This window comes from Mucor mucedo (assembly GCF_025094135.1).
Source record: "Mucor mucedo strain NRRL 3635 chromosome Unknown EV154scaffold_36, whole genome shotgun sequence".
NCBI classification, from domain to species: Eukaryota; Fungi; Mucoromycota; class Mucoromycetes; order Mucorales; family Mucoraceae; genus Mucor; species Mucor mucedo.
In genome coordinates, this window is record NW_026252320.1 from 84,687 (window position 1) to 111,855 (window position 27,169).

General features: G+C 36.9%; 8 protein-coding genes across 8 annotated transcripts; 2 read left to right on the top strand and 6 right to left on the bottom strand.

Annotated features, from left to right (window-relative positions):
* The first annotated feature begins 4,735 nt into the window (after nt 1–4,735).
* EV154DRAFT_463028 (uncharacterized protein) lies at nt 4,736–8,299 on the top strand. The gene is made up of 2 exons (XM_051597609.1): nt 4,736–5,286; nt 5,355–8,299. Exons 1-2 carry the CDS (start codon nt 4,818–4,820, stop codon nt 8,198–8,200), a joined length of 3,315 nt encoding a protein of 1,104 aa, XP_051458558.1. The 5' UTR covers nt 4,736–4,817; the 3' UTR covers nt 8,201–8,299.
* Nucleotides 8,300–8,368: 69 nt separating this feature from the next.
* On the bottom strand, nt 8,369–9,193 carry EV154DRAFT_505763 (uncharacterized protein). Its single transcript, XM_051601209.1, has 3 exons — nt 9,009–9,193; nt 8,788–8,929; nt 8,369–8,733 (listed from the first exon to the last, which is right to left on the bottom strand). The coding sequence occupies exons 1-3, from the start codon at nt 9,132–9,134 to the stop codon at nt 8,390–8,392; spliced, it is 612 nt and encodes a 203-aa protein (XP_051458559.1). The 5' UTR covers nt 9,135–9,193; the 3' UTR covers nt 8,369–8,389.
* Nucleotides 9,194–9,256: 63 nt separating this feature from the next.
* EV154DRAFT_419155 (uncharacterized protein) lies at nt 9,257–10,597 on the bottom strand (the record flags this gene model as incomplete). Its single annotated transcript, XM_051595882.1, has 4 exons — nt 9,257–9,573; nt 9,670–10,003; nt 10,190–10,386; nt 10,492–10,597. 4 exons carry the CDS (start codon nt 10,595–10,597, stop codon nt 9,257–9,259), a joined length of 954 nt encoding a protein of 317 aa, XP_051458560.1.
* A 697-nt stretch (nt 10,598–11,294) lies between these two features.
* EV154DRAFT_505770 (uncharacterized protein) lies at nt 11,295–12,481 on the bottom strand. The gene is made up of 3 exons (XM_051601210.1): nt 12,315–12,481; nt 12,009–12,243; nt 11,295–11,910 (listed from the first exon to the last, which is right to left on the bottom strand). The coding sequence occupies exons 1-3, from the start codon at nt 12,422–12,424 to the stop codon at nt 11,374–11,376; spliced, it is 882 nt and encodes a 293-aa protein (XP_051458561.1). The 5' UTR covers nt 12,425–12,481; the 3' UTR covers nt 11,295–11,373.
* A 515-nt stretch (nt 12,482–12,996) lies between these two features.
* On the bottom strand, nt 12,997–14,485 carry EV154DRAFT_505771 (uncharacterized protein). Its single transcript, XM_051601211.1, has 3 exons — nt 14,103–14,485; nt 13,767–14,004; nt 12,997–13,695 (listed from the first exon to the last, which is right to left on the bottom strand). The coding sequence occupies exons 1-3, from the start codon at nt 14,423–14,425 to the stop codon at nt 13,177–13,179; spliced, it is 1,080 nt and encodes a 359-aa protein (XP_051458562.1). The 5' UTR covers nt 14,426–14,485; the 3' UTR covers nt 12,997–13,176.
* A 1,177-nt stretch (nt 14,486–15,662) lies between these two features.
* On the bottom strand, nt 15,663–16,257 carry EV154DRAFT_562578 (uncharacterized protein; the record flags this gene model as incomplete). Its single annotated transcript, XM_051605732.1, has 4 exons — nt 15,663–15,782; nt 15,843–15,894; nt 15,950–16,049; nt 16,128–16,257. 4 exons carry the CDS (start codon nt 16,255–16,257, stop codon nt 15,663–15,665), a joined length of 402 nt encoding a protein of 133 aa, XP_051458563.1.
* Nucleotides 16,258–16,960: 703 nt separating this feature from the next.
* Nucleotides 16,961–17,901, bottom strand: EV154DRAFT_562579 (uncharacterized protein; the record flags this gene model as incomplete). The annotated part of the gene is made up of 5 exons (XM_051605733.1): nt 16,961–17,260; nt 17,322–17,450; nt 17,519–17,563; nt 17,621–17,722; nt 17,782–17,901. 5 exons carry the CDS (start codon nt 17,899–17,901, stop codon nt 16,961–16,963), a joined length of 696 nt encoding a protein of 231 aa, XP_051458564.1.
* Nucleotides 17,902–20,981: 3,080 nt separating this feature from the next.
* EV154DRAFT_419104 (uncharacterized protein) lies at nt 20,982–25,192 on the top strand (the record flags this gene model as incomplete). Its single annotated transcript, XM_051595877.1, has 11 exons — nt 20,982–21,152; nt 21,212–21,778; nt 21,932–22,795; nt 22,857–23,160; nt 23,216–23,419; nt 23,495–23,578; nt 23,655–23,715; nt 23,776–23,933; nt 23,999–24,172; nt 24,602–24,779; nt 24,850–25,192. 11 exons carry the CDS (start codon nt 20,982–20,984, stop codon nt 25,190–25,192), a joined length of 3,108 nt encoding a protein of 1,035 aa, XP_051458565.1.
* Between the last annotated feature and the right edge of the window lie 1,977 nt (nt 25,193–27,169).

The following is a 27,169-nucleotide window of genomic DNA, read 5'->3' on the forward strand; positions in this document are numbered from 1 at the left end:
TCTAACCAACCTGGAAATCATGCTACGTTTGTGTTACGTAATTGTATAAATTATGCATTGAACCTGAACACAACAAAATCTGCAGTTTTTTTTTTAGGAGCATTTGCACTACCCCATATCAAACGAGTAATAGGTATGACCGACTTTTTTTTTTTTTTTTTTTAATATTCTCGTTTGAAAAAAAAAAGTCTGTTTTACATCGTAATTACTTTTTACTGTATTTAACTAGGTATATATATATATTAAGGGAGATCTACTCATTGTCTGTATTAGAGAAAAATGGGATGGGAACGACATTGATAAGTATCTCGATATGATTTATATGTAACACGGACATTGTGTGTGTCTCGGGAAAAATGTTTCTCCCTACTTGTCAGATTGTGTTTGTAACCCGTTTAGAATAATTTTAATTTTTTGCCTCCCTTGGTAAGTAATATAAATGCCAATTTCATACATTATCGTATTCTGAGGGCGTGATGATAGTTAAGCGGTGATTTCCTGAAATATATCATTTGGCTTGTTTAGAATTTTATAAATATCTTATAAGCATCTTCGTATATTATTCATGCCAATAAGAATTCGTAAATAAAATTACTCATACAAAGTGATAGTGAGTGAATAATAGATACTAGATACTAAAATTACATCTTTAATTCTAAATGCGTCTAATCCCTTCCCTGCATTGAGTTACATAATATTTCAGAGGGGAGGGGGGACCAGCATGGATGCCTTTTTTTTATGTTTGTTATTTAATAAAGTTTAGTGAGTCTTAATAAAAGAGAATCTTGCTCTAAGATGGTTTATTTTTGTATCAAAGCAAGTAAAAGTCAACATTTTTTTGGTTTGTTTTTGTTTTGGCATGTCACTGCGTTATTCTATTATGAAGAGAGCTTTTTAAAGGAAATTGTCAAAATAACGGAAATAGAAAACTAAATGTATTTTGTAAAATAATAAGCAGATACAAGAAAAGAAATGTTTATCTATGCTACAACATAAATGAAGCCAAATATTTTGACAGCTACATAATAAGCAGAATGATGACAAGTGTCAGTCCCTTTTTTTTTTATCAGAGTTTGTGGACAATTTAGATCATATTTAAGAATAATCGATTTTTTTTTTCAGTAAAAAGGGGGAGGGGGGGGACAGGAGACATAAATCTGGAGGTTTTAAAAATCAAGTTATGATGCTGATTATATACACGTCAGAAAATAATAAAAAAAAAAGACCTACTAGGATGATTGTATGCTTCACTATGTAGACCGATAGATTTAATATATCAGTGCAGTCTTTCTCTGTGGCTTGTACGATTATCGTTCCTCGAGGGGTCGTGCATTTTTTTTTTTTAATTAAAAAATTAAGGTTTGTAATGACACTGTGTATTTTGAAAAGAAAATCTCTACAGCTGATAAGATGCCGTTAAACGCGTTCTTATTTTTATTAAGAATCATGCCACTTTTTTGAATGTTTACATGACTTGCGCGTGTTGTTTCCGATATAAACAAGAAACTCAGATTGAACTTTCTCGGATGTCTATGTGATAAAATAGGCTGTCTGGACTGGGTAGAACAGGTTTAACTACGAATAAATAGATATAAAAAAAACGTCGATCAATAAGTTTTTATTCTGTAGATCCTTTTTTTTTTGAAGTGTGTACAAGGACAAGTGTACTAAAATAATTTTAAATACAAAAGATAACCACCCCCGAGCGGGCGCACTAGCTTAAAACAGGTAAAATTTATATATTGCCTCCAACCCGACATTTTTTTTTTTTTGTTGAAAGCTAAAAAAAAAAGTATAGTGGTGTGTGTGTGTTCTTATATGATGAGACAAAGTGTGTATGCCTCTCAAGATAAAAAGGGAATAAAATTAAATATTGTCACCTAAAATACACTGAGGACGGGGGAAAAAAAAAAGATCTGTGTACAAGGTTGTGAAAAGATAAGGCTAATGATTAAATAGTTTGGTTTTTAGTAATGCAAAAGAAAGCTTAAATAATATATCAGCCCATCCCATTTTGTGTGATGATTTTTTTTTTCTGGCTGACGTATTTCATCATTTTTTTTTTTTTTTTAGCGTGAGATGGACAATCTATCTTTTAGCAAGTGTAACATTAACAATCTTGAGTAGCAGATGGACTAGTAGGTCAGAATGAATAATAATAATAAAAAAAATGTATTGTAGTCATAAATAAAACTTCTTTTTATTTACACTCCTGCTTAAAAAGATGGGTAAAGTGTGAAATTCTCATCAGTAAAAAAAAAATATCTTTGTAAAAAGATAATCTCAAAGATCTGATTATATCGGACAGATAAGCAGAGCGGACCTTTATTTTTTGAAGGAAAGTTTCATGGTGAGGCATACAAGACAGAATGTCGCACAGGGCTCGTTTTTAATGTAATTGAGTGTGTGTGAATATCTTTGTTTTGTCTCTTGAGCACATCATGAAGTAAGGTCCAGGGGGAGATACATTATCCCGCATAGTTATGGGATCTCAAATAAGTGTGGGGAAGGTGAAATAGGAGGTAGAATGTTAAAATAGTTGACATCATGATTTTACTATTTGGTTTTTAATCTCCAGAAAAGAAAAGCACGTACGTTAGGTAGATCTTTTTGAAAATCCCTCATCCAAATCTACAAGGATCTGATAATCTTGTTGTTGCACAAGAAAAAAGCTTATCATCTTTTTTTTTTTTTTTTTTTTTTACGCTCAAGTGGAATAAGAAGGATGAGATCAGTCCATCCATGAACCTATCTTTCAGTTCTTTTCTTGAATTCTACATGTGAGATATCTAATAGATATAGATTAGGCTAAACTATTTTAGTGATCATGGGAAACGCTGACTGATGATCAGACAGTAAACACTTTACCAAATTCTAATTTTAGACGGATTCATTTAAAAGCCTCCCCCCCCCCCTCAAGTGAGACATGATTTAAGATTAAAGATCTGATAACATTTTCTTTTAGAAAGCATACACACGCAGGTAAATGCGGGGGTGGGGGCGGGGAGGTGTAAAACTGATTATCTGATGGAAGATAAATGATCCATTATTTTTTATTAAAACCCGCTAGGTATTTTATCCTCCTCCTCCCAACCCCCCACCAGATAAACAATAACACGTTTCTGACTGAGATTAAATGGGTAAATATAGAGTTATCTTTGATCAAAAAGATCCCCATGGTTCATCTGTGATAGGTGCTGACATACAGATTATTTTGTAGCTGTATATATAATCAAAGATGATGATGGTTTAGCATACGAGTTACATCAGCTGCTTTATTTTATTTTATCCTTGCAAAGCAACATATACAAAATAAAAAATAAAAAAGAATTTCAAGAATCTGATAAGATTTGATCAAGGTTTTGTCTGGGGAATGATAAATGTATATATATATAAAAAAAAAAGCAACCACCAGGAAAATTCCCGTCGTCGTGTTTTAAACATTATCAGATCTTATGCACCATCATGTGGGAAAAAAATCTATTTGAAGATGGCTAAAAGATCTGATAACAAAAAAAAAGAAGGGGGGGGGAGACATGTTTGTTGATAAATGGAGTTTAGATAATTTCATGGGAAGAGAGGAGGGCGACGTGGAAACAATTAATTACACCTTAAAATAGTTTTTTCTGTGTGATCTAAGTGAGTTATCTGATCTTTTTTTTTTTTTTATTCAGTCATCGGAATTCTCGGAAATCAAATACATTCTAATTAACAAAAGAACAGGGTAACTCTATTTTTTTTTATATTTTTTTTGGGGATAATTTTCTCTTTCTTTTGAACTTGTAAAGGGTAAAAACAAATGAACAGGATCGAATGTATACAAAAAAAAGAAGTATGCAAACAATGTATGTTTTTATCTCTTTTTTTTTTTTTATCCATCAGATAGCCTCCCCCTTCTCGTATTTTATTTCCTTTTTTAAAAGTGTTACACTATTTTCAATCCAAGACAGAAAGGGCCAGGCCGCAACTCCCCAATTTCGGAAAAAAGGATTTTTATCAGATCCTTTCATCATTGGTACATGAGTGGTCCCCCCCCCCAATTAATTTGAAACTCTTCCCTCATTTACTGGCGTGTGAAATCCTTATCATCGAAGGCCTGGTATGCAGCTTTAAGAAAAAAAAAAAAAAAACTCGTTTTTTTTTTATAGATGCTCTTAAAAACAAAAAAAACTTAGTATGCATTTTACATTTTAGGTTTAATGAAATAATACTGCCCATTTATTATCAGATCATCCATGATGAAAAAGAAGTGGGGGAGGGGGAAAAAGACAAAGACGGGAATACCTTAAACGTGGGTTACACTTTCTTGTCATGAGTCATTTTAATAGGTCTGTCGCTTATTAGATAGACAAGATCTGATAAAAAAAGTGTTTTTCCGATTGCGCCATTTAGTGTGTTTTCCTCGCTTATATTTTATCAGATCCTTTTTTTTTAGTTGTTATTTCGGAAAGTAAAAAAAAAAAGGTGGTTCGACTTGGAGGGTAAACATCGTCATTTTTCCCGTATAATTTTTTTTTTTTAAACAAGGGTGGGGGGGATAGGTGGGCGGGGCGGAGCTTTAGAATCAGATAATCAAAATAGGTTTTTGCCCTAAACCTTAATTTAATCACCTGAACTAACGATCAGATATATCCAAACATTTTCATTGGCTGATTTATTTTTTGGTTTTTTTTTTATAAAAGGATGGGCCTTTTTTCTCGTACTTTTTTTTTTTTTTTCTTTTATCATATAATCATTTTAATTTTTCTTTTTTTTTTCTTTTCTTTTATATATATAAACACACACACACACACACTTTGTACATTCTTCTTTCATCAATGCAAATCATTAATACTACACCTACAACAAAGAGCATGCTTAGCACTAAACTCATCACATCTCGTAACAACAAGGCTCTCTTAATCACATCCAATACATCCACACGTCGTCGTTCTTCTACATCTAGCCATGGTAGTTACCAAAAGAAGAAGATGATTCGACCAGATTCACCAAAAGAAGAAAGGGACGAACCCGTATTCAACATTGTTTACAATGCCCAGGATACAATGATGATTACCCCTCCTCCCTCTCCAAAGTCGGCTCCCCTTTCCTCCTCTGCCTGTTGCTTTGAAGCCAATGATCGTATCTTGACCGCCAAAAGAAATGGTCAACTCAAGTCCGTCATGAATGAATACATGGCTCTTCAAAAGGAAGGTCTTTTATTCACGGATCATACCTATAACCTTATTCTGGACTCTTATGCCAGTCTCCGTTCCAACGGCACTCCCTTGACTCCCATGATGAAAAGTAAGTTTTTACATGTCAAATCATTTAAAATATATATATATAAACTAACCCTTTTCTCCCATGTATAGTCTATAACGAAATGATTCAATCTGATATCCAACCCAGTAGCTCTACCTACTCTATTCTCATCCGCACACTTTGCAAACGAGACGTCGAGGTCCAAAAGGTGATTGCCATGTTAAAGCGTCAACATGCTCGTTCCTCCCACATCAAGTCCAACAACATGGTCGAACTCGAATCCGAAGAAAACCTGCTCAAGGCCTTGGCTATCTTTAACGCGGCTGTGTCTGAAAATCTAGTACAATATTTCGATGCTGAGCTTTATAATCAGATCTTACGTGTCTTGTCGCACTATGGTAACACAGTCGAGTCTCTCCGTGTTTATCAGCAATTAGAACTCCACTCGGTCCCTACCTCTGCTTCCTTTGCCGCTCTCATCAACCTCTTTGGTCGTGTAGGCGATCTTCCTTCGGCCTTGACTTACTTTGAAAAGTATACACTCTTAAAGGATTCCGTTGGCCCTCATGATGCTTCCTACGTTTACAATGCCTTGGTCGATGCTCATCTCAAGTGCGATCATCTCGAGGGGGCTCTCAAAATTGTCCGTGAAGATATGGCTACACAAGACGTCAAGGTTTCTACCATTCCTTATAATTCCATCATTCGTTACTACTGTATCGGCAACAAGATGGATGCTGCTGAGGAATTAATCCAATCCATGAAGGAATCAGGTTTCCCTCAACCCGATGCCAGTAGCTATGGACCCATCTTATCTTCTTACTGTCAAGCAGATGACTATGAAAACGCCACACAGATGTACGCTGCTCTTGTCAAGACAGATATCTCAAAGTCGTATGGTAATTTAGCCAACTATGCCTTATTGTGTTTGAAGGAAAACAAGTACGCTCGTATCCTAGAGGTCATGGGTGATATGCGTCATGCTGGTTTAGAACCTGACTCTGTCTTGGCTGAACGTATTGTCACACAATTTGCTAAATCTGGAAACGTGGATATCGCTATCGAAGCTCTCTCTGCCATTTTAGACACCATGAAGCCTCGTACGCTCTCCAAGGGTATGACACAAATCAAGAACGCTGCTACTCAAGTGGCTTTAGCTGCCAAGGGATCCTTCCAACCTACCTTAAAAGTAACACGTATCCTGTCTCCTCACTGTCCTCACGGTTTACCTATTCAATTAGCCAAGGTCTTGATTGAGAACTATGAGTTTGATGCCAACCATGAAATTATCACAGAGACCGATTACAGTCTTTTGTTTGATGCCAGTATCACTATCGCCTCAGACCCTTCCACCCATGCTCGTCACAACAAGTCTTCTCTCTCCCCTCTCTCCATCTTTTGTTTCTGTCTCTTCAACGAGATGACCGAACGATCCTTCTCTGTCTCTCCTTCCATCAAATCACGTATCTTGACTCATTTCTTGCGTACCGGTGATAAGAAGACCGCACAAAAATGGGAGTCTCTCTTTGTCGAACAAGTGGTAGAACAAGCTACGGTCAAGACAGTATCTGAAGCGGAAGAGGCATCTACTGCTGTGATGAAGGCAGCTATTCATGGTCAATTGGAAGAATGCTTGGATATCTTGCGTACACGACTCATCGATGCTGGTTTGGTACCTACTGCTGAAGCCTTGCGTGATGCCATTGCCTTTGTGGGAAAGCAAGGTCATTTGGAGACCGCTGTTACCATGTACCGTCTTGTGATCAAGAGCTATAAGGAAGCAACTCACTTGGATGCTCCCCGTGTCGAAAGAGCCATTTACTTGATGACCAACAGTATTCTCATTGGGTATGCTCAACAAGGTGATATGATCAATGCCAAGAAGTACTATGAACAAATCAAGTTGATGGGACGTTACCCTGATGGTAACGGTTATGCCAGTCTCTTATTGGGTAGTGCCAAATGTGCTACAGACGAAGCCACAGATGCCCTTACCATGTATGATGAAGCCAAGCGTCGCGATGTCAAGCCCACAACTTTCTTTTACAACGTGGTGATTTCCAAGCTAGCCAAGGCACGTAAATTGGAGTCTGCCATGAAATTATTTGAAGAGATGCAACATTTCAAGATCATGCCCAACTCGATTACCTATGGTGCTATTATCTCTGCCTGTGTTCGTGCTGGTTCTGAACCTTTATCTCGTAAATTGTTTGCGGACATGTTGGCCTCTCCTTCATTCCAGCCACGTGTAGGTCCCTTTAATAACATGATCCAGTTCTACGTACGTCAACAACCCGATCGTGAAAGAGCCCTTGAATACTTTGCAGAACTTCGTCGTCGTCATATCAAGCCCTCCGCTCATACCTACAAGTTATTGATGGAAGCCTATTCTGTGATTGCCCCCTATGATATGCCTACTGCGCATCGCATGTTAAGCGAGATGGAACGCCGTGATCATATCCGTCCTCAAGCCACACACTATGCCACCCTCATTTATTCTTATGGTACACTCCAACGTGATGTCAAGAGCGCTGAACGTTTATTTGGAGACATGGAAGAAAAAGGTGTGAACAAGGACGAAGTTGTCTATCAGGCCATGTTGGATACACTTGTGAGTAACGATCGTTTAAAGTGTGCTGAAAAGTTGTATGGTGAGATGCAAAAGACCATTGTCAAGAGCTCCTCTCCTTATATTGAAAATGTGTTTATCCGAGGTTATGGACAAAAGGGTTTGTTGAACAAGGCACAGGCTATGTTTGATGCGATGGCCGATCATCCGTTGGACGGTGAGGATAGCTTGGTGGTGATTCGTGAACCTAGTACCTATGAAGCCATGGTGCGTGCCTATGTTGACAATAAGAAATTAGTCGAAGCCAAACTTATCTTTGATTTAATGGTTCAACGTGAATTCCCTGAAAAGGTCACTGCATTGGTTGCTGAATTGGTATCCGTCTAAAAAAAAAAAAATTCATCATCTCTTTTCCCCCCCCTTTTACTTTATTACTTGCATTGTAAATACTTAATAAAATTGTACATATCATTATTTTCATTCCTTAATTTCCGTCATCCTTATTAATTTTTTTTTTTTTTTCTTGTTCAATCTATTTTTTTTTATTATAATTATTGTTATATTGTTATAAGAAATCTACACGGGTAAGTTTTCAGATCCATCTCGAGCAGTGGTATGATCTTCCATATCGGCATACATGATGTGACGAATCGAATTTCTGAATCCAATATCCACCACAAGTTCATGATGATAAAACAAATCGTCCGAATCCTCTCCCTCACTCCCATTGGGTGGTAACATGAGTGTCACACTATCGCCTAATGTACCCGCTAACGAAGGTGGTACGGATAACGTTGTAATCACCGTACCGTTCAAGAGTAATTGGGAAGACAAGCTCGAGGTGATCAATACACGTATAATTTGAAGTCCATATACCATGAAATCCAACATCACAAGTCGCATCGTACTCACTTTTTGTTCTATCCATTTTTTTGTTAGTCCCTCCCCGTTGTTAATAACACAAAAAAACTTACGGTTGCCAATAAAGTCAATAATGATGCCGGGTTCACCAGGTTCTGTCGTTAGATGCATGAGTAGACCAACAAACCATCCGGCTGTGACAATGGCTAATGCTGTTCGTAATGACCGAGTGAGTGCTCTTGGTGAAAGTAATTGCTTTTTTTTTTTAAAAAGGAAACATATAAGTGACTGGGAGGAAGACCGTGTGTGATATTTTTTTTTTCTGCCTTTTTACCAGTTGCAGTAATATTCGAAAGAAGAGGACGAGTAAACTTGTGTCGAGAAAATAAGTATATGCAATGTGACAATATAAAAGGTAATCTAAAGACCGTAACACATCTCTCTTTCCATTCGAACTCATACAAGTAAGTTATTTATGTGTGTGTGTGTATGTTAAAAAGAGAGAGAGAGAAAGGGAAGGTGCGTCACAGGGTTTTATTTTTTTATTTTTATATTTTTATATATTTATATATTTATATATTTTTATACAGACAAGTGATCCAAGGACAAACCACAAATTTCAAAAGGTATTTGCAATGATTTTGTAAAGGTCACTTTGATGGCTCTAAAATATTTTACGTTACCACAATTTAAGCCTAAAGAAATACGTCCTGTGGTGGCGGCTGGTGGTAAAAGTGTGGATTTACATTGGATCCATTGACTCTCACTTGTCAACACAGAAACGGATAATTGCTTTTCGGGTCTTTTTATCTCATTTGCCGTGGGGGTCAGGATCGTGATCTTGTCCGTGCGTGTGGCTCCCACCAGCATCAAGCCAAAATAATCGCCCTTCTTGGGACCTACCGAATAATAAAAACCATGTTTTAATTTTTTTTTTTTTTTTTTTTTTTTTTTTTTTTTTTTTGGATATATTTTTTCTTTTTTTTTTTTTTTACCTGTGATGGTGTTCCAGCAGGTATTGGGATCATTATCCACAACTCTGTGATACGAATGCTCGTCCCACTCAAAGGTAGGTGGTACATTGGATAATGCATTATATGCGTTTTCTAGACGCGGGATGGAGGTAATATTTTGATAATCAAAAGGGATTTGTTCGGGTCTAACAAAGGGATCCATGTTGGTCATAAACAAGCATCGATCATTGGAACAAGAAGAACGTACATCCCGGTGTTGAAGTACAGGTGGTTCCGATTCTCTTTCAAAGTAATCTTGAGGTGAGCTAGAAGTATCTGCAGTCAAAGTGCGTTGTAAATGACGAATGGCATCATACTAAAAAGAGAAAAGAAAGGTTATTTTTTTTTTTTTTCTAAAGAGAGGTGCCCCCACCCCCTTTTTTTTTTTTGTGTTCTATAAATATATAGAAGGATGCAATCCTTTTTTTTTTTTGTTGGTTTATCTTACGGTATAGGTATCCAACATTTCGGGGTAGGCAATGTCCAGATCAGTTGCTTTCACACCATTGGCGGTATGAGGAGGATTACTGAGTAACCAAGGGAACTGGTTCATCCAGATGGAAAAATAGTGTTCGGCTTGTCTAATGTTATCTTTACTTTGACCACTTTTACCCAATTGAGTCAAGAAATTTTGAACTTTCCATCGAGGAACGAATGCACCGTATCTAAAATCCGCATATCCAGTATGTAATTTTAAGTCTAATCATAATAAAAAAAAAAGGGGGGGGGGATGCCAATAAGTTTTTTTTTTTTTTAGCTCATTCTGCTTTTTTTAAGATATATGGGCTATTGTGTGCAACTTACCCTTGTTGTAAAACCTCCAATTCATTTCGTTTTGATAATGAGAGGGCTTAGAATTGGCATGAATCAAGGTGGGGAAACGTAAAAAGTTGGTATATAAACTATCCATGTAGGCGTTCATGTAAGTGTCGTCTTGAAAGTAACAGTAAAGTCGGGCAGCGGTGGCACATGTAGTGAAGCGAGCCATGCTTTGTAATTCCTCGTCCGATTCCTGAATCTCGATATGAATGCCGTCTAATACTTTAGCATCTAACCTCAAGTTCTTTTATGTTTCCAAGGCCAAGTTAGTAAAAAAAAAAGAGAGAGAGAGAGAAGAAGGGGGGGGGGTAGTTTACCTCTACTGTCAATGGTCTGTTTTTCACAAGATTATGAATCGAGATATCTGTAATGAAGTGATACTTTAAGAGGTGTTTCACTGTATAGATAATACTTTCATCGTCGTCTGTAACTCTTAGCAAGATGGCCGAGACGGGATTCAGCTCGTTTTCTCGAAGTGCTTCTGTCGTGAAATAGCTTTTGGGGAAAGCACTTTTTCCGGTACGGTCTGCCATGGTGGGAGCCCAAAATAAGGGATTGACATTGTAGTCGATGGTGTCTGTTGTGCTGGAGGCGGCCTTCGTGTCGTTATTCGTATTAGCTGATTTGAAAGTATAAAACATAATAAAGATGAGGAGGACAGCAGCTACCAACTTTTTGGGAGATGTGGGTACTCCCAACGATCGTTTTTCCTTGTCCTTTCTGGAATGTAAAGGTAAAGTGGCACTTTTCATTCTATGCTTGTATGAATGTATTTAAATGAAAAATGAGCTAAAAAAAAAAGAACTAAATAGGATTTTTTTTTCTATTTATTTTTGTTTGTGTGTGTTTGCGTAAATCCAACTCCGGCTATCGGGTGTAAATGTCACCATCGACAGTCCATAATTCACTTAAGAATTCTGGATCGAGATTTCTTAAAAAGTGGCGTCTCCAATCTTTGATGAAATCCTCCAAGTCGGGCCATGTTTCTCTACCTTCACTGTCTAATTCCACTGTTTTGGTTAATTGTTCGATGGCGCTATTGGCATGCTCAATGTAATCAGGTCCTTTAAAATGGTCTACTAATGTGCTACAGACTTCCAAAATTGAATCCCAGTTTTCCTCCGTGTCCTTGGCTGCAAGTTCCTCATCCACTTCGGATCCATGCTTTTCCCAGAAATCGAACACGGTGGTCTTTAATGTTACTTGACGGTCTGCGGGTATCACGTTTGAATGCATTTTTAAAGCAGAAGCCGCCTTCTTTGCCACTTTGTAATGAGGTAAAGAAACCCAGCCTCGACCTTCCAACGGAATATTGAATTCACGGACGCATCTCTTTTTGAAATCCATGGCGCTGGGCTCATAACTTAAACGACAATGTTGACACAGCAGTAATAAATCTCTACTCTATTAATGACAAAAGAAGGTTGAGTGCTACGATGAAAGTGGGGCGTGAGGGGGGGGTGATAGGTAGTTGTAAGAGAGAGAGAGAGAGAGAGACTTACGGACTTTGCTTTAATCACTAAAGGCATCCATTGTCGATACATTTCAGGCACGACGTGGTGAATGGAGAGGTCTTTTGTCGAACCACATGCGACACACATATTGTTGCGATCTTCTACCATGTAATCGCCCTTTTTATGGCCATCGCCTTTTGCTTCAAAAGTCAACTTGATCGATCGGGATTCTTTTGGAAGTAAAACTGCTAAATCCCTCTTTAAATACCAGTCCGCTTTTTTTCTATGTGTGTACGTGTGAGAAACACAAGTCATTTTTTCTTTTTTAAAAAAAAAGGGGGGGGGGGCATTTACTGGTTACAGCGAAACATGAGTTTATGACCGGTAGAGTAAACTTTCCAATTCTCATAAAATATGTTGGACTTTTTACTTTGGATAGCGACCTTTTTTCCTTCGCGTGGCATCTTAATTGTTGGAAGAAAAAAAAAATGAAGGATACAGAAAGAAAAAGAAAAAAAGCCCATTTCAGTTTGACAGGGAAAAGAGTTTTTTTTTTTTTTTGGTATGAAACGCTTTTTAATTGGCTAAAATATTTGAAGTGCTGCTGCTGGACCCCTTTTTTAAAGCGCCGAGTTTTGATGAGAAGATATGGATATCAAATTGTCAGGGAATATGATTGCTACTCTGTTTCCTAGTCCACCCGGCATCCAGCAACGGGAATAACAGTCAGCTGCTTGGATATTTTTTTAAAACGTTAAGTCGTAACAACAAAGTTCTATAACACCACCAGTTCAACATAAATATTGTCTTAAATACAATTATCCTATAGTAAACCTGTATGCGTTTAAAAAAAAAAGATCTATTTAGAAATATGGTAATGGTATAGCCTTGATGAGTTTGAACAAGCAGATGGTTAATGAATTTATGGCTATATTTGTAGTAGTGAAAATACCAGTGATGCCACCAAGGTCTATTAGTAATTAATCTATCAACACAGTGACATATGCCAATGTACTCTCAAACAAGTGGTATATAGAATTTATCACATGCCTTACTAAATTAAGGTTTGTAATCCAGCTATTCTTATGAATGAAAGAAAGCTTGCCTATTTTTATTTTATTACGATGATATTCATGTTCTGTTAACTAGTCCCCCTTTTTGATTCTTCTTTTTTTTTTTATACAGTTGGGTATTTCCTTGGTATTGGTTTCTTTTTTTACATGTAGGTCACTTTGGTTCCCATTTTGATGGTCTGCCAAAACTTGTTTAACAAAGTCTGTAAGGCGATAGAGAGACGTCCTCTTTGACCACGTAGTAAACCCAGTAAAGCAAATATGACAATTAAAATGGTGGCAAAGGATGTAGCCCCTTGTGTAGTGATTTGACCCATCCAGTTCTTTACGACTGTTATATTGTGATCTAAGACAGAAGGTGGTGTGTTCATGGCGCGTGCAGATACAGTGTGGCGCTTGTCATGTTGCAGTAATTCTGTATTCTTCATTGACATGTTTTCCTTGTCCTTTTCTGCTTTTACTTCCCTTTCTGCCTTGGCCTCCCTTTCTGCCTTAGCCTCTCTTTCAGCTTTAGCCTCCCTTTCTAATTTGGCCTCTCTCGCTAACTTGGCATCCATCTCAACCTGTGCTGCGCGTTGTTCCTTTTCCTTTTTTTCTGCTGCTAATCTAGCCTGTTCTTGTTCGATATTTGCCTGTTGTTCCTGAACAAGTAATTGTAATTCCTATTCATTCATTTTCTATTTTAGAGAACCGCACATACACAATTTAAATAAAATTATGTCATGAGAAATACCTTTTTCTTAGAATCTGGTAAAACTTCGTTAAATTCTAAAAAGATGTGCGCAGATTCATAATCCTGCATAGCAGGTAATATACGGGCAATGTAAAACCGAACAATGTCAAGGTAAGGTTCAACACTGATTCGTCCTTCTGTCATATCATCCAAGAATAAAGCAGGTAAAGCTGCAAACCAAGATTCCACAGACTCTCTGGCTACACTGGCTTGATCTAATTTCAAGTTTAGCCTTAAACTAAAGGGGGGGGGGGCAAAACAAAATTTCTTAACAAACGTGCAAAAGGGGGGGAGTTTTATAGCCACTTTTTTTTTTTTTTTTTTTTTTTTTTTTACCTTGCGCCGACAAGTCGAGGGTCTAAAGCTTCGACGGAGCCATAAGCTGTTACGAGTTTATTCCAGATACTCTGACAAACTTGTTGAGTGGTCTGATTTTCATCCTCATTTAAACCAATGAGCTTGACAGGAGGCATAGGAGAAGCACCAATGAGCAATGTGGAAGCAATGTTCAGGTATAATAACCAGACATTCAGCTTCATCGTGTCGTCTTCATCTTTGGTGAGGGTCGCAATAGCTTTATTGCAGGTATTAGCGGCAGGTACATATTTGGTGAGTAAATATAACCTTACTGCTTTGTTGTAAAGCGTTTTAGTGCTCATTAGAGAAATAATTCTTTAAATGAGAAAAAAAAAAAAAAAAGTGTGGGGAAAAAGACTGACTAAACAGCAACATATGAAAAAAAAAAAAAATCCTGTTTTTGATTGGGAGGAGGTGTGTCTATCCAAATGCCGACAACTAAAATTAAGCCAGTAAAAGATATGAGGGTAATTGTTTTGCCGGGTAAGCTACAAAGGAACAGTGGAGTTTGCATGAATTTGGCCCTAAGGGGGAAGAGAAAGTTTGCTTTCTTATTAGAGACATTGGGTAGAGAGATTTATCCTGGTACTCTAATTTTCTACCTAGAGTGATTAATGTGCGACTCCTTTTTTTTTTTTTGAAAAGAAAGTTGTATATTCTCGTCTCTTTACACATTTATAGGATATAAAATGAATCTTTAGCTCTTCTTAACTCCATGTATAGTTACATAAGCTCTATTCTCAAAGGAAACCCTTAAATATCAATTTATCATATATTGAATAGCTGGAGACTAAATGATACATCTGAGTTACAGATCGTTTACACTAAAGACAGGCTATACTGATCCAACCCACATATAATTACGATCCTATGCTTTAAAACAGGTAACATAAAAGTTATTAACTTGCAACATAGAAAACAAGCAACAACAACCATCAATCCGAATTGTTACTTTCCAATTCAACATATGTGCTACTGTTAAACATGGTTTTTGTCGATTACCTTATTGGGAACTTCTCTAAAGACTGGCGACAATGCAACAATAATTGACACTCTAATGAAATGCTGTACAATCGCACATTTATTGAACACAGCTCTCCATCTTGTTTGCTTATCGCAGTTAAATACAAAGTTTTTGTTAATTATACGACTAAGTTTTTATGCATTCAAGAGACCTCTGTTCATTAATATATATATATACCGCGGACTCGAAGTACTTTACTTGTTTTTATTTTTATTTTCAACCATCATACTTCATACTAACGACGACAAAGGATCTCAAGAGGATGACAATAGTGTAGATAAATGATTTAAAGCCAACTACAAAAGGCACAACAGCTACTCATCTTATAAAGTTTATCAATGAGCACCATAAGCTGAAGCCAGCGATTCCTGACTAGAGTTAACAGTATAATATCATTCCCCTCCCTTACTCGCCTGAGCTAAATCTTATTGAAAGAAAAAATTATACAATATTTGAGGGCAACAATTATTAAGCATAAAATTGAACATAACTAATACAAGTAGAGGACAAATTTATTAATTATGATAAATAGGCTCAAAATGAGAGACCGTGGGGCGAACATGAAACTCATATTGGTCCCAAATGCCTTGACAATCCTTATCCTCTTCTTTTGCGAGCGACTTGGACATTTGGCCCTATACAACATGTAATTACTTTGAGCACAAACTAACTTTAAGAAATCATTAAATATTTACCTTGTCAGTATGTCGTGGGAATATTGAAGGGTATCCCTGGAATATCCCTTCACTAGTGTTCGAACCAGCGCAAGATTGGTACGAGCTCGGAAAGTTCGAACACTAACCATGAGGAATGATGTTCCTCATGGTACATGTACTCACCGTTTTCCAGATCAATTTGCATTTTCAACAAGATAACGGTTGTGCCTTTGTAAAACAAATATGCTAAGAAACGCATACAATAAAAACAGTTTTTATATAACCTTACCTTGCACAAGAGTACCAAAGATCACTGCTTCATACTCCCCTTTTTGGCATGGAAGAGTCGTAGATGCAATTGACGCTTCATGACTTCCAGCACGCGCATCTTATCTTCGTTGAGCAAAGCTTGTGACACGCCTGGCTTTTTCACTTCTCCACAGCCCACTTCCATTACCATGCCTTCATGTTCATGATAAAAAATAATATCAGGACGCAAATTCTCAATCTCATTAGAGGGTCCAGATATCAAAAAAAAAAAATCCCGAATTTTTTCTCCCAGCCAAAAATTCAGGAACGGGACGATGATTTTCGGTTAACCATAGACGATAGTCATCGGGCGACAAAAAAAGTCGACAGAAAGTTATCGTCCGCGATAAATCAACAAAAATCCTATGAATTCACCAAGAATTACACAAGCAATGTTTTAAACTTGTTCTATATTTAATATTTTAGTATCTGTAAATTAGATTATAAAGAATTTCGTAAGTAAAGAGGATAGAGTACCTTTGGCTAGTGACATAGCATTTAGCTAGTCACACACACATAGAAAATTCCCAAAGTTACGGCCAGACAATATTGAAGACAACGGACCTCGTCCGATCTCCATTATTTTCTTCTTTCAAGATCCAAGAAGTACTGTCAGACTCAACTTGGACTGGATCGTGAGAAGAAAATAATGGAGATACGAAAGTCGAGACAGATAGCGCAACGTGGCTTAATTCTGATTGCTTGGTCTTGAATCTTGGTTTTCCATACAGCAAATACGTAGAGCGGATTACATTATCCAAGGTCATTTCATTTAACGTTGTGCATCCATGAGGTGGTATGTATAATGTACGTCTTTGTATTGCTTGATCACATACATGGATATTTTGTTAGATGCGCTCTGACAAACTATCACTACCAGTATTGCTCAAGAAAGCGCCGTCGGTACTAAAAATGGACGAGTCGTATAAACGTGCGTCACAGTCTGTGGGGAACAGTTGGGTCTCATCAGACTTTTTAATGCTACTATCCACCATGGCCGCAAAGTGGGGATTGGGGATGGGCAGAGGAGTGCATGTGTTACCTGGAAGCTCACACATATCCATTCTGCAGGTGTAGCCAACAGGTGTAGCCATAAGGTCTGACGGGAAGAATGACGAGGGTGAAGAGTTGTCATCAGTATTGTTGTCCTGTATGCCACGAAAGAAAAATTAACAGAGAAGCTTCAATGTTATATGTCGTTATACTTACACTGACAGTAATAAATTCGGAGGAAACAAAATCTTCATTTGTCGTACTTCTTCGGTTTCTTTTTATGCCTGTAGGTGAAGAGGGCTGGGTAGATGATGCTGACGTTGGCGTTGTTTCCCTTGAGCGTTTCTATACATCATCATAAATTTATGTTACATGAATTTTTAATGGTGTATATAGTCATTGCTATTGATTACCTGGATGAATGTCGCGTTTCGTGATATTGTTCCCTGATTATGACCCTATTTGTTATCAGTCACTAATCACAATGTGAATATCAGTCCTATAATCCAACTCACTTTGACAATATTCAGTTGCTCAATAGTATTGCCTGAAATGTAGTATGCCTGTGATTGAGAACTTTCAGACACATTTTCGAGTAGTTCTCTTAATTCAGCATCCTATTCGATAAATTTGTTAAAATCAGCTGTGAAATTTTTGACTACTGAAGTAAAATAACCTTGTACACGATCTTTAAACGCGCAGTCTTTGGACCTTCATTTCGGTGGTCTTTTACGCCTGCGGTATAATCATTGAGAATGGCGCGCAATGAGAATACCAGAAAGCTTCTTTCAGGCATTCCATAGTCACCGGCTAAAAAGATCCATGGAAGTCATAGTCACCAGAGAAATTCTGGACTCTCCATTAACCACACCCTTGCCACCATTACATCACGCCTTGCAATACACCCCTTTCTTGGACTCATTTTCAATCATTCATGACGTGTTTTTAGACCAGTTTGCGTAATTTAGTTTTAAATAGGTCTTGAAACTTCTGTCAGCTTGACTTTGGAAAAAATCTGTGGCATTCATGATCACAGAGATTTTAGGCCTTCACGACAAGACCGCCCAGACGGTTTTTAGGCATCCAGACGGTTTTTAGGCATCCAGACGGTTTTTAGGCGTCCGGACGGTTTTGCTCCAAAATAATTTAGCAATATATATCTATTAACAAATAAGAATATTCAGCTGACGTATTTCTAAAATTTGAACACGCTTACTTGTCTGCTATTTTACAGTTTTGTAAATTAGGATTTCCTGTTTGAGAAGCGGGTTGAAGTGCAGGACACGGCCAAAGCGGTTCTGTTTTTCTAAATGTCGGAGAGCGCGCACATTTTCCGCGAAAAACATATTTTTCATTAAAACCATACAGTCGATGGTCAAAACAGCCTCAAGCTTACGCTTAAGAAAGCAAAAGGGAAAGATAACAATTTTTTTTTTGTATGTACATAAATAAAATTTCGTAATGGGGAAATTCGGGAGACATAGCTCTAGGGGGACACCGTCCTAAAGCAAAGACTAGCCATAGCAAGAATTGTAATGTATCTTTTTTTAAAAAATAGAACTAATAATTTAGTTTTTTTACAAAAACAAAAGTCATTATAAATTCATCCTTTTACCTTATTAATCACACTTTCATTCGAAAAAAAAAGAGAAGTATTTTAAGGAAAAAGAAAAAGAAAAAAAAAAAGTGTGTGAACGAGCCTTATTTCTAAGATTATTAATCAAAACAGTGTAAACTGATAAACAAGAGCTTATGTCAGAATGATGTAATTGTTTATATTGTTTTGCATGGAGAACAAAATTAACGTAAACCAAAAGTGATACTGTTAGAACTTGGATACCACTTTATTATGGACTTAAAAAATAAATTAATTAAAAAACGTATGATGGTCTATGAGAAAAAACTAGGATATCTATATAAAGCACTGGGATAGTTCTAGGGAGAATATTAAGCGCCTTATTATATCATTATGTAATAATCTGGTGATAGTAAATAATCAACATGTCTTTAAATTTAGCCCTTCCATACTGTCTGAGTTATATAAATATTAGTCAGAGGGATCAACAGTTATAACATCAAATGACAAGAGTAATATTTGTGCTCAGGATCTATTAATATTCCATAGTCCAGGCCCATTTGAAGAGCTTGTTGTATTCAGTATTTATTAAAGGAAAGATCTATTTTAGAAGACTAAAGTATTCATCTATCAAAATAAATAAAAAACAAAAGCTTGTTGGAACCCCCCCCCCCTTCTCTTTTGAACTTGTTGCGCTTGCTAAAAAAATAATACGCTTTTATAAGGCAATAGATCGTCTTTGGTAGTTAATGTATGTTGTTCATGCAGACATATGGTTAAGTAATATGTAAAGTACAACCAATCATCAAGCGCTATTTTGGCAAATCTGAACTTAATTATTTGAATTGGGATGTCTACATATGTAAACTATACCACTTAAACACCTGAAATGATGTAATGTATACTGTACAAATAAATACTACTTAGAATACAATCGTGACAGACACCTCTGAGGACGTTCCTCGTAAAATGTTTTTATGTAACTGTCAACCCGTGGCTACACAAGTCCATACGATCCGTTAAATTATCGTTAATCACCAAAGAAAGCTTTTCCCAGAAATGCCACATCCACACCCATACCCACAACTATTGAGCCCAGATCCTCATCCATTAAGCCCGGATCCACATCCATTGAGCCCAGATCTGCATCTATTGACCAATATCGTTTAATTTGTTCATATGAATCTTTGACTAGACATCCACAAAGATAAACGATAATTTAGGAGTTAATTTTTTGACGAGATCTAATCTCATGGGCCATTTGAAAGTATTCAGCAATTGGTACGAGCCAAGACGAACAAAAAAAAAAAGAGTTTGATTTTTGAAAGGCATGACACTATTTTTTTTTAATTGTGCGACACTCTTTTCTAAAAAAATACGACACCACTGATTTTTTTAAAAGTACGACAATACAATTTTTTCATTTTGGTATTTCTCGAGGCACCTATTTTTATTTTCTTTTTTCTTTCTTCATAACGACTAATTATATCTAGTATGGAAGAACCAGCTTTACAACCTATTGTAACGCTGTTTGACGCAATAACAGACTCGCCCGTCTTTCGGTCTAGTGTGTACCGCTGTGACGAACAATTAGAGGGTTTGGAACATTGGCTTGATTCCTTTTCACGTCAGTTGAAAGCATATACGGAAAAATTAAACAGTAAGCCCGTAACAACAATGTTTTATAGCTGGATATTAATTTTGTATAGAATTGAATTTGGAAACGGCTCTTTTATGTCAAAATGCATTGCCTCGAGGAATCGATGAAGCTTTATTAGGTATAAAAAAAAATTGTGTATATCTGCGTATGACTCCGGATTAACTAGTTTTTCCATGTATTCCCATTCGTAGACCCAAATTTTACTGGGCCTGTGATGAAGAGTTTTACCGACGCTTTACAGTCAAGTTTATCCTTTAAATCCAAATTGGTAATTCATCATACGGTGGTGTCGTGTAACCCTGGTTTTTTACCCAAAATTGACTAATTTATGCCATTTATAGGTCTCCAACCTCGAGGAACGTTTAATATCACCTTTACAACAATTCGTCAAAACCCATCTTAAAGAATTTAAGGTAACTCACCCTGTGCTAGAAATATTTGTACAAAAAAATTATAGTGGAATAAAATCATCTCATACACACCTGAAAAAAAAAAGTCATTTAGAAAACAACATGAGAAATCATTGGAAAGGTACGAAACTCAGCTGATGAAATACAGTACGTTGAGCAAAACAAAAGAACCTTCCTCTATTCGTGAAGAAGCTTTCCGGTTACATGAAGCAAGAAAGGAATATGTGAAAATGTCGGGTCAACATGTATTACGTGTCTTAAATTTCCGTTCCTTGCTTGAACATTGTCTGGTTGAAAAGTTTACAGATGCCACTCTTTCCCAGAGAGATTTCTACAGCGATGTCCAAATTTGGGCAAATTTAGATGCTGCATTAACATTTTGGAAACAATGGCTTGTTGACGTAAGTAGACCTAAAAAAAAAAGTTGTGTGGGGTGACTCAATTTTAATGATGGATGCAGGAAAAATATACTTGTACATATCAATTGCATAAACAACAACTTGCACGTAAAAAATTAGAAGATGAATACATTCGACTTACAGCACCTGATCACAGTCTGGGTAAATACAATATCTCGACCAAAAATTTTGAACGATCGCACCTCGCTCAACTCAGCTCAAAATGGGGTTATTTATTTGTGCGTGCGTCTCGACTTTCTTGGACACGTAAATGGTTTTTCATCCATAGCGGCTATTTCGGTTCATGTCAAGTAGAAACTACATCCAAGCGCCGTGGTTCCATCTCGATTGAGAGCAGAGTATCCGTATTGGATTGTGAACTTGTGACGCTGGTCGATACAGACCGAAGATTCTGTTTTGAAATCTCCGTGCCTAAATTACAAACATCCTATGTATTACAAGCGGAAACAGAAGACAATCTACAGGAATGGATCAGAATATTTTCGAAAAACAAGAGCGATTATTCATTTGGCTCCGGTCCTAAAAGATCGCCCAGTTTACGGATCAAATCCAAAGCAAATCCAACCACAGGTCTTTCATCGCCTACAGCTACAACCACAACCGAAATTGTACATGCATCTAATATTCCTTCATCTCCCAAAATCATCATGCATGATGACTCTGCTTCTTCCTTCTCCAATATCTCGAGTATTTCAGATTCAAACCCCATCTCTTCTACATTTTCCGACGCAGCATTAACATTATCTAGAAATTTCTCGGAGGAAGGTCCTTCCATCGTCATGGTTTCTACCACGCCCGATACAGAAATCTCTCTCGATACCACTTCTTCTTTAACCCCACTTTTAGTTTGGGAGGCAGCACGTGCGGGTCTTTCCGCCGCCAAAAAAATGCCCTTGATTTCTTGGGGTATCCCTTGGTCACTTGTTCCCACCATGATCAATCTGACACAAGATGCATCTCAAACACATGAAAAGTCTGCCACCACACCGCCTACTTTTCCACGCGTCATTTGGCCTCCAAGCCCTGCATGGGTGGATATTCCCAAAGTCCAAATGCCTGGTTATACCGATAAGTTGAATTCACAAAACAGAGAGTTACGTCGTTTATTCACTGGTGTCAAAACAGAGGAAGTTGTCTTGGATGTATTTGTGGGATGTCTTCGTAAAATGCCTACGGGGTCGGAAGCGCCCAATATGAAGGAAATAGAGTTATCCAAATCCTCACTTCATTCACCGGACGCTGAACTGTATGAAGTAGAATTAGTCAAGCAGTTGAAACAGACAGGGTTAACACCACCTACACGACATGGGTACGCTTACTCAGGACGAGGATTTATTACACAAGACACGTTCTGGTTTTATAGTTGTGTATTAATGACGTGTATCAACACCGTGGCGATCCGTTTAAAAGATATTGAGGAAATTAGAGTGATGAAGGATACTTCATTAAAACCTGCGAATCACGAATCATTTCCTGCGAATTCCGATCTTGTGCTTTCGATCTCTTTAGTATCTAGTACTGAAAATGATATTCAAGAACCTATTATCATAGGTACCATTATGGATGATATTGATATGGTTGCAGAGAAATTGCGAGTTGCTGTGATGGATGCCAAAAACAACGAGGTAATTGAGAAAGAGACAGATCAAGATAGAATCGGTTATGTGTATTAATTTATTAATATAGTCAATGTCATTGAGTACCTTGTATGGAAAGATGGTGAACCTCTCTTCAAATTTGTCTTCGCATAAAAGTGTGGTTTTGGATATACCGCTTACATTTAATAGCGCACTTCAACCAGTTGCAGCTTCTGCTAAACCAGAAAATATCTACCCTAACAGACCTCATGCCAACACCGTTGGAAGTCAAGATAAAGCAAATACCAGTGGTATTCTCAGAACAAATCGTCAGCGTGGAGATTCTGAACCCATAAAGTCTACTGTCATTGTTGAACAAAAGAAAAGGGCCGTGATCGAACCTCCTGTAGATCGTAAGTTTCTTTTACTCAATTCGACATTGATTACTAACAAACAAAATAAAAAAAGCCGATACACCTCCTTCGCATATTCACGTTCCCCAGGGCCCAGTTGAATGTAATTGTGATGATCATTTGGAAAAGATGGACGCTCAGATTACACTACCAATTTCTGCTAAGCGTTGCTATGAATTGTTATTCTCAAACGAACAAACTGCTCCCCCTACAAATGGTGGTGTATGGGAACAGAAAACCGCTGCTATTGATGGACACGGTAAAAACCTTTTATTGCTTTTGTGCTTTTTTTTTTTATATCCCAAAAAAAACTTATCACATATTCTTGCTTTAGACTTAACTGTGACAAAATGGGAGATGTTGGACGGCCAAATGCAACGTACCTTAAAATATTGGATGCCTGTTTCTAATCCTATCGGTAAAGAAAGAAAAAAAGCAGACCAACTCACCCTCTGTGCATGTATACAAGTTGTATTCACCTGTTTAAATTATAGTGCGTATGAAGGAAGCTGAAGTTGTAGAAACTCAAATCTTGATCAACAAAGAAGACTACATGTAAGTTATACACATGTATATCAGGATAATCAGCTGCAAGTATTAAACTCAATATTTTAGTCGTTACACTGTTCAAATCTCTACCAAGACAGCTGCATTACCTTATGCCGATGCATTTATTCCTTGTGTTCGATACTGTATCACTTGGGTCAATAAATCTGAATGTCAGTTAACTTGTTACCTTGGTGTAAAATGGGTCAAAAGTGTATTTGTGCGAGGTAAAAAATGAAAACAAGGGAAGGAGATATAAAATGTGTACTCATATGCTTTCTTCTTTGGACAGCCATTGTTACGAGAGCTGCTTTGAAGGGTATGGCGGATAGTGTCGGTGTATTTATTCCCATTTTAAAATCGTCCGCCGATACGACCAAAGCAACTTTGAACAGCGCAAGACGAAAAGCTTTGCATCAATACGAAAATTTGACAGATGATACGAAATCGCATAAATCATTTGCTAGTTTGGTCTCGGTCGTGGAAGAGGAACAGGATGACAAGAGCGTCGATTTTGTTCAAGAAGATAAGTCAGATGCAGCATCTGTCCAAAAGGTTGTTTCTTTACCAGCCGTGGCAACGTCTTCAGCCAACTATCCAGAACTATCACAACAACAGCCACATCATCAGCAGCAGCAGCAACAACAGCAACAACAACAACAAAAGGCTCCTATACCTGTTCAAGCCATTGAAAAACCTCGCCAAGTAGTTCAACCTGCACCAACCACGTCATCTCTGCAGCCGAGCAAAAGTAGCAAGCTCCTAATAGTGCCTAAAGTTTCATGGATTTCTATCGTTAAAGATTCTGCTGGTTTTCATTTATTATCGATTGCACAAGGTCTCTTGTTTTTGTTTACAGTGTATATGACCATTCTATATTTCAAATCTGGGAGAGCGTTGGAAGACGCAACAGATCATTTGCAATATAATATGACGTCAACCGGAAAGCCTTTACAAAATCATGCATTCGGTGCCCGTTTAAATAAGTCATTGTCCAGATCTGTCTATTTACGTGATCTTGATGAGGGATTTTTGAAAAACTCCATCTTACCACCTTATTCTCAATCCCAAAGGTAAGAGTGAAAAAAAAATTAGATGTATTTTGAATTATCATACTAAACTTAATGCGGGAATATTTATCAGTTACACCTTGTTTTTGAAATCTAAACAAGACGAAACCAACGGAGTGGAACAAGTAAATGATATAATGAATCGAGACTGGTATCATGTTGAACATTATAGATTAGCCATTGATTTAGATATCAGCCGAGAAAGAATTGCCATGTTAAGACACGATATGTTGATCATTTTTCAAGTGTTAAACAAGGTGGATTCTCAATTAGTCGAGAATGAATACATGAACTGGTTATTAGATACGAGATTGAAATGTAAATATAACCCTCCTCTCGACTCTGATGACCCTCGTGCCGAAAAATCTATCTCTTTGTGTCATGATATCAGAAAACAATTAGATAGGTTGTTTTAATTTATTGCCATCTACATTTTATTCTTTACTTATTTATCCCCTCCCCACCTTTCAACTATTAATATCCTAATTACAACAAAAACTAATTAATTAATAAATATTCTTAATACATCCTTAATGATTTTGATATTTATGACGACAACCAGACATTTCTCATTATTTTTTTTTTTTTTTGGGTTTATGAATCTCATTCTGTCTCACGGTGACATAGATACCCTGAGAAGTTTGATTTGTCAATTCAAATATTGCGACGGGAATATCCAAAACTAAGCAATTTTGTCTTATGTGAATAAATAGGCACATGAGATTATATGGCGATGCCCTGTTGCTGAATACGGAGATATAATAACAGCTTCACAATTTTTAATATGAGTGGCGACAAGTATCTTTCCATTATACGCAGCCCCAACATGTATATCACTTCCCAAACGCGATACATTCTCTAGATAGGCTCCGCCAAAAGTCAATATATTAGCAATACGTAAGTTTTTGACATGTCATGGTTAACATTTATTACGCTAACAGATCCCCTTTCCATAACTGTTATGGAAATCCGGGTAACTATTTAAAAAAGCTGTGCCCTAGCTGCAAACAAAACAATTAAAAACAAATATAACGAATGTTTGTAGTTATGCCAGAGACACGTTTTTAATATAAAAAAAAGTCTTTCCCAATTTAGACAGACAGTTCTCTTTCTAACTGACAAAAAACATGACAGGTCTCGATAGCTATTCTTGAACTATAAGTCGTTAATTAAACTAAATAAGGGCATTTTAGAAATTTGCAAATCAGAATCACGCCAAAAAAAAAAAAAAAAAAAAAAAAAACCAAAGCATAGACAGTTATTTGAAATCACAAATTGTAGGCCACTCTTTTAGATATTTGACCAGGATTTGGTCCAAAAGGTTTACACCAAAAAACTTTTCTTATATTGTTTATCTTCCCAGAGTATCTTCTTAGCTTCTTTTATCGAATATTTGGTGCAGGTAAAGAATTAACTATTGGCATCACCTTCCTAATAACAATCTCAATAACCAGTAAAAGATGTAACGTCAGCACTAGTGGTGCTGGAGTTATCACAACCAGCCGCAATTATTGTCTTTTTGTTTGGTGTTGTACCTCACGACAATATCCTCAGAAGTTGGCAGGAATAAAACAAATTCTTCAGGCAATAATTTGATATTTAACATTTAGATCAAAATAAAAACCATCCTACAGGTGCTTGACCAAACGTTTACTAGTCGGGATTAGACCAGCAAATGAGCAAATAGCTAAATATCGAATTTGTCCATGTCATTGTTAGCTCATGTTTATTACCAAGATAAATAAAAAACAATTCCATTAATCTTTTTTTTTTTACAATTATTGAAGCGATTTATCATTTAATCATCTAAAAGAAATATATTAGGTAAACATATTGACACGTCGCTTATATAAAATAGAGACCATATCTATACATTCTATCTAATAAGTACTACCCTCAGTGACACGATCTTTTTGTATTATCTTTAAAGTAGCTGTTAAATAAAAGATGTAATGCAGTGGGTTATAAAGCGAAATAAACAAACGAAAAAAGTGTTAAGATGCGTAGCACGGAAATGCTTAGATAAGTTTTACTATTCATTTTATTACCACCACAGCAAGTTGTTACATTTTAGTGTCATATTTATACTTTTTTACATTTATTGATTGTGTAATTCAGATACATGTAATACCAAAGTAAAATACATTAAATAGAAAACATATGCATAACATATAATGCAAGAAGAAACTAGTACAGAAGGGAATTGCTATCTCAACTTTAGTTTTGACAAAAGACCGACCACCTGTTAAAGTGTATGACTATACTGGCTTCATATGAAGCTCTAAAAACACAGGGCTTAGAATAATTCGCGCGGATAATATATGAGCTGGTTGAAGTTCAGACAGGTTCTTGTGAGGTAGGTCGATTTATTTAACACGTAGTATATCTCTCAC

Excerpts from the sequence above, each read along its gene's own strand:
- EV154DRAFT_505763 (XM_051601209.1), bottom strand. The coding sequence starts at position 9,134 with ATGAGTTCGAATGGAAAGAGAGATGTGTTACGGTCTTTAGATTACCTT. Across the intron at positions 8,930-9,008 it reads TTCGAATATTACTGCAACTG|CAATTACTTTCACCAAGAGC; the intron begins GTAAAAAGGCAG and ends AAAAAAAAAAAG. Across the intron at positions 8,734-8,787 it reads TATTGACTTTATTGGCAACC|AACAAAAAGTGAGTACGATG; the intron begins GTAAGTTTTTTT and ends AAAAATGGATAG.
- EV154DRAFT_463028 (XM_051597609.1), top strand. The coding sequence starts at position 4,818 with ATGCAAATCATTAATACTACACCTACAACAAAGAGCATGCTTAGCACT. Across the intron at positions 5,287-5,354 it reads CTTGACTCCCATGATGAAAA|TCTATAACGAAATGATTCAA; the intron begins GTAAGTTTTTAC and ends TCCCATGTATAG.
- EV154DRAFT_505771 (XM_051601211.1), bottom strand. The coding sequence starts at position 14,425 with ATGAGCACTAAAACGCTTTACAACAAAGCAGTAAGGTTATATTTACTC. Across the intron at positions 14,005-14,102 it reads CCTCGACTTGTCGGCGCAAG|TTTAAGGCTAAACTTGAAAT; the intron begins GTAAAAAAAAAA and ends CCCCCCCTTTAG. Across the intron at positions 13,696-13,766 it reads TACCAGATTCTAAGAAAAAG|GAATTACAATTACTTGTTCA; the intron begins GTATTTCTCATG and ends ATGAATGAATAG.
- EV154DRAFT_505770 (XM_051601210.1), bottom strand. The coding sequence starts at position 12,424 with ATGCCACGCGAAGGAAAAAAGGTCGCTATCCAAAGTAAAAAGTCCAAC. Across the intron at positions 12,244-12,314 it reads CTCATGTTTCGCTGTAACCA|AAAAAAAGCGGACTGGTATT; the intron begins GTAAATGCCCCC and ends GTACACACATAG. Across the intron at positions 11,911-12,008 it reads TAGTGATTAAAGCAAAGTCC|AGTAGAGATTTATTACTGCT; the intron begins GTAAGTCTCTCT and ends TGTCATTAATAG.